Source organism: Henckelia pumila, chromosome 3 (genome assembly GCF_033568475.1).
Source record: "Henckelia pumila isolate YLH828 chromosome 3, ASM3356847v2, whole genome shotgun sequence".
Taxonomy (NCBI): domain Eukaryota; kingdom Viridiplantae; phylum Streptophyta; class Magnoliopsida; order Lamiales; family Gesneriaceae; genus Henckelia; species Henckelia pumila.
The window spans coordinates 53,423,717-53,430,050 of record NC_133122.1 but is presented as its reverse complement, the minus strand read 5'-3'; the positions used below and the strand labels follow the sequence as shown (position 1 = coordinate 53,430,050).

Below are 6,334 nucleotides of genomic sequence, written 5' to 3'. Positions count from 1 at the left end.
CTTTTAATAGTATTTTCACTCATTCTTATTGTTTTTTTTTAATTTTTTTTTTCACTTTGTGATATTGCTTATTTTAAAAGTAACTGCATTGCACTGAAATGATTTTTTTTAGAATTGCAATTTTTGATTTCATAAAAATTTTAATTGTGTGTTCCATTTAAATTTCTATTTATATTAGATTATGCACTGATCTCATGTTGATGATATGATGTCATATGGAAAACAAATTTGAATATGATATCAAACAAATATTATTAAATCTTACACACGATTCCAAAAAAATTATTGAAGATTTTATTAATGAAAAACTTTTTAAGGCTACAATGAATAGGTATTACTCATCATTTTAATTTTTATACATTATTTTTTTTTTCTCGTTAAAATTTCTTGCCCGGATGGATTTCGGATCCTAGCTCCGCCATTGTATATCATATGGCATCGTCAAATGCAAACATATGTTCATCAAATTTCAAAGCTCGTTGTTCGGGGCAATTCAAAATCCAGACCCGACGTTAGACTACCCGCTTATTTGAGGTCCGATTCGGATATAAATTAAAAATTAAAACAAACACACGAATTTGATATATTAGTTTGGAAACAAAAGTTATTGGCTTAAAAAACACTTAAATAAGTTCAACTTTTTAAATTGCTTTTATTAAAAAAAAAAAGAAGTAGTTTTAATGTTTGGATAAATGTTAAAAAAATATTTTTTAAATTTAAAATATAAGCATAAGCCAAAAAACCAAAATTTCTGGCTTTTAAAAAAACACTTATTTGGGCTTAAATAAGTGCATTTTCTAAAATGTCTACTGTTTCCAAACGAACTCGTTATCTTTCAAGCTTCTTCGAATAGAATAGATCTCCAAACATTTAAAAGTTTGAATAATCTGCTTTGAAATTCAAAAGTCCTTACTGATTTAACTAAGATTTAATGTTTGACAAAGAAGGGAAGCTAACCCACCCATGAAGCTGAATAATTACACCACTAAATTAAATTATAAACTTGCGTGAATGTACCAAATAGAATATTAATATTACTATCAAATCAAACATTATACTAATGTATATATCTGACAAATTAATGATAAAAAATGTAATGATTAATACCGTTTCAAGAAGAAAACCTGTTCAACTCGAACCTCCCGGATGGAAAGCGTATCGAGTCACCGACTTTCAAAACTCGCTCTCCGAACCGAGCTGACTCGAACGTCTTCTCTCTGCCCACCGATCTTCCCCTTCCTCTCTCAATTTTCAGCATCTCAGCGGCATCTCTCACTTGTTGAATCGAAGCCCACATCGTATCAATCGAAGGCTTTTTCGTCGGGTACAATTCGGATAATCTAGTGGCGCAATCTTGTGATCTTTTCAAACAACATACTAGCTCAACAGAATCACCGAAATTCAATAAGTTTAACCTGTGTCTGAGCTCCTCCATTCTCAGTAGAATCTCGTTGACTGTGGAGAGATAATCGTTGGAGAGTAGTCTCATGATTTCTTCCAGTAACACGTCGTCTTCTGGCAAAAGGGAATCTGGCACTTTGCAGATTTCTTCCAGCAACTGAACCAGAGAATCCATGTCTTTGATGAGATCAAGGTTCAAGAAAGAAGGGATCCTCTGTTCCTGGATCTCTTTCACCATGCTGTTCGAAGATGAGCAGACAAAATAGCCCAAGACCCTGGAAGTAGACAAGAGGGTTTCGAGGTAACGTGCATACCACCTCACCCAGGCGGAGAGACCCCAGCTTGCTGCGGTGGCGCCGTCGCGGAAGGCGGACAGTTTTAGGTACTTATACCCGCCGTTGGCCGGGAATATTGCGAGCTGGTCCTGGAGGATGAAGGGTCCCCGCTTGATGATGTGGTGGATGATTAGGAGGCATTTGAGGGCCACTACGGAGTTTCTGGTGCGGTGGAGCCGATCCATGAGGGCGGTGATGATAGCGGATGCGGTGGCGCGTGAGCTGTCTCCGAGGACGAGAAGGGAATTGAAGTGGATGTCATCGTACGCGGATGGCGGCGCGTGGGTGGTAGCGCGGAGTACGGCTTGGTGGAGAGTAGCGGCGGATGGGTTGGAGAGTATGGCGGCTTTGGATAAGGATGCTTTGTCTTTGATGATTCCTATGATATTCCTAAGTGTGTGTATTTTCCCCATCAAAGGAATTGCAGGGGGGAAGAAGATCAAATTTTATTTTGTGTGATATTATTATTATTTTATTATTATTATTTTGATAAGAATGAATGGATGATGATTCGAAGAGTAGGTATAATTTGATCGAGTCTGTAGTATTAATTACATGATACTTGACACGTTGGTGCAAATTGGATTATAAAACGTGACTCTCACATGGATTGAATTTTTCATATAGCAACTCTTTTTCTGAATATATTGATTATTGAGCCAGTACAAAAAAAAAATAGAGGTAAGTGAGTTGGTCATTATTGGAGTTCAAAAACATCACTCCAGCATCTTGGGTCGACCAAAGCACATGTGATAGCAATGATTCTAGACCATGAGTTGGTCTTCTTTATTAACGTTTTACTTTTTTTTTTTTTTTTTGGATAAACAAAGTCATTAAAAACCAATCAAATTTACACGTCGTCGTCTTTTAACCAAGACGGGATAAAACCTAATTTCCACGACATTGGACAAGAAAATGAAAAACCAAACCTACCAAGCTTATGGGCAGCCATATTGGCTTGACCGCGTACATGATCACAACTTAGAAAATCAATATCTGACAGTAAAACTTTGACATAAGATATCAAGGATATCATCAGGAGTAATCAGATTATCCAAATAGTTCACTGATCAAACCACCTTCATGGAATTAGATGATATACGCCTATAATAAAATAATAATAATTTTTAACATAAAAGATGATACATTTTCATGATTTGAGTCTATTCAACATATATTCACAAAAACAACTCATAAGATTGTCTCACATTATTTTTTCGTGTTAGATAATATATATTAGTCATTAGATTAACTCAAAACTCTTATAAAACGGTATTACATGTCAATTTTGTGAGATGGATTTCGACTCAATCCGATTTATGAAGACATATTATTCTTTAAATAAAAATATTACTTTTTTCGTAAATATTGATCAGATTTACTCATCTCACGGATATAAATTCGGCATTCTGTATGAAAAAAGCGTGGCACATGCCATAACAATGACAAACGAGGATTCTAGATGTTAGATACTGGTCATTAGATTAAATGTGTTGGTATGATGATTTGTCCTAGACGATATACTAGTCTCCATTTTAAATTAAATAGGTGAGTTAAGTCTCTGTTCAACTTTTACTTCAATCCATACGTTACCTATCTAAAAATATGAATACAAGGGTAAAATTTTATAATTGTGAATCTACAACTTTGCCTTTTACTCAAACAAATTTATGTAAAAAAATAAATACATATAAGAATATAAATATAAAAGTTAAATATTGGCTATGACATAAAATTAATATATTATATTACTTATCTATCTATCTATACAAATTATAAAAGTGTGAACCAAGGTCAAAGTTTTTCATTATGTATTTTCAACTTTGTTCTTGGTTAATACACACTCGTTAAATTTTATGAGGATACTTTTGTAAAATCAATTATTATCATAAGGTCAAAATTGACAATGTGTGCATATTAGATAAGGTTCCAGTTTACAAAAATACCAAAATACTTTAGTTTTTATTTTCTTGTAGATAAAGTGAACATATTTTTTCCAAAAAATTTTTAATTAAATTAAATACTTATCCAATTTTCTAAAATATTGAAACACCAAAATACTTTAGTTTTTATTTGTTTGTAGATGGAATGACTTATTTTTTCAACAAAAAAATCTTATGCATTTTAATTTGCGTAAAAACCTATTGAACTAAATAATTATATCATGATCTCATATATATATATATATATATATATATTAAATTACACAACAGTGTTGAAATAAATCAATTCATGTGGAGTCAAGTTTTAATCCAAAATAATAAATAAAAAACAAACCAACACACAAATATCATATATGTAAAAGTTGAAATTTAAAAAATTAACTATCTTTCCTCCTCAAAAAATCTAAAAACTATAACAATTATTTTATGAGATAATGTTACAATTAACGAAGGAATATTTTTACAATAGTTGGAGATGAATATTCATCTTCAATTGTTTTTAGCAAATCCATAAAATTTATATTATTTAAATATTATTGAAGTCTGTAAATATATCTATGTTAATCAATCTATTACGAGTTAGTTAATAAATCAAAAAAAGAAGTTTAGAAAAATTATGGACGCATGACACGCCTCACATTAAATTAAAGATCCTATAAAAATTACAATGATGCAAATTTTCAATCATATAAATAAATAAATAAAAATATGCAACAAACGGTTGGGATAAAATATGAAATATTAATATTTATAATTAAATACAATCAAAATTCAATCAAAAATTTCAGCAATGAGAGCATTGTAAGCAAAAAAAAGATCAGTAGATTTCGAAAAACGAAAAATAATAAAGAAAGAGGATATCCAACAAATACATTGATCATTACCGATAATGACATACAAGTAATGAAAGACGATAACATACCAGAATGCAGATGAGAATGATGAAATTATTGTTATTATTTGCAAGTAAATATTTTTAGCATAAAAAAGAGACCGTCTGATTAAATAATAACGATAGAAAAATGCAAATGATTGATGAAGATAGTATCACAAGAATTGTTATTAAAGATGCTGATAATAATTATTCTTTCATACCCTCAAAAAAAATAATTATTCTTTCATGGAAAATAAAAAAACACATGGTTTAAAAAATCGTTAAAGAGAAAAAAATCTTAAATATAAAATAAAAAAAATATTTGACGCAATAATTTAAATTAAGGTTTAGAATGCATTATCTATACCAATTTTTTCCATAAATCAACATTAATCAACATATAACATAAAAAATTACAAAATCATATTTAAAATAATTTTATTAACATATCTCACTTATTAACAAATAAAGATGTTTTCCAAAAAAAAAACAAATAAAGAATAAATTATACATACATGAGATAAAAAATAAGACGAATTCATGGTACGAAGCATGTCATAATTTCTCAAGATTAATAAAAAAAATAGAAAACCCGATCGAGCTGTAATAATTACATAAGTTTCAATATCAATATTATATTAATGTAAAACTACAATAAACGTAACACTTATATTTATAAGCTTACATGAATTATTGATAATGTCTTATTCTAAACTGTTAATATGGATGTAATTAAAATAATCATGACCGTAAATAATACAAACATTAAAACTGCAAGTGTTACATTGTTCGAAAATATTGCAAATATTTTTATTAGTTGCAATGTCGAAGATTATATTGATTACATCACTAAGACATGTAATAAGTTTTTGTTTTTTCAAAAAGTATATATTATTACCATAAAAATTATTTATTAACTGCATATTAATATCTTCTCATCTCAATTAATTTATTTAACAATGCTTATCGATAAAAAAAGATGTTCCTACGTGCATCGCACGTTACTTTCACTAATTAAATTAAATATATGAATGTTAATGGATCAAGTTGGGCTCCATACCATGGTTTCATACATCTTTAAGTATTTTAAAGCCCAATGACTTATAATTACTTTATCTTTTTACTTATTCCTCGATATATAAGCTTGATCCGTTTGGGCCCAAATTGGAAAGAATTTTCAATTTTATATTACTTTAGCCACCCACAATATCTGAATAAGATTACACTATCCACCATAAATAATATATGGAGAAAATTGATCCAAAACTATAATTGTTTAAAGCAAAGAATCAAAATAATTACCTTAAAAAGAAAGAAATATTTTTTTCTTGGTTTGTCTTTAGTTTATGGATGATTTCATTTCAGTTTCAATTTGTAAAATAGTTTAAACCTAAATGGACAACTTTAATTTCTATGAAATTGAAGTAAGCCAAAATTAAATTTTTCATTATTTTTAAGGCATGGATTCCACGATATATATATATATATACATGTAAAACTTGTAAGTGGATGGACAAGAAATTTTTGAAGAAATTATAATTTGGAAAAACTTCTTAAAAGACATAGTAATTGATTGTGTGAACTCATTCATATATGAGATTTGAGGATACCAATGTTTAAAATTGATTTCAAAAGTATATAATTATAAATATGGAGACAAATACAACTATTAACACTAGAAACTATGCATGTATCATCCGCTGAACGCGCCTTTAATCACGGCCCAATTCCTTCTTTTTTTAAAAAAAAAAGTTATCAGATTAATATAATAAAAATTAAAA

At 29.2% G+C, this 6,334-nt stretch overlaps 1 protein-coding gene across 1 annotated transcript; it reads right to left on the bottom strand.

The window, feature by feature from the left end:
• Positions 1 to 939: 939 nt before the first annotated feature.
• Positions 940 to 2,295, bottom strand: LOC140892296 (putative clathrin assembly protein At4g40080). The gene has a single exon (XM_073301139.1). It carries the CDS (start codon positions 2,147 to 2,149, stop codon positions 1,112 to 1,114), a length of 1,038 nt encoding a protein of 345 aa, XP_073157240.1. The 5' UTR covers positions 2,150 to 2,295; the 3' UTR covers positions 940 to 1,111.
• Positions 2,296 to 6,334: the final 4,039 nt, after the last annotated feature.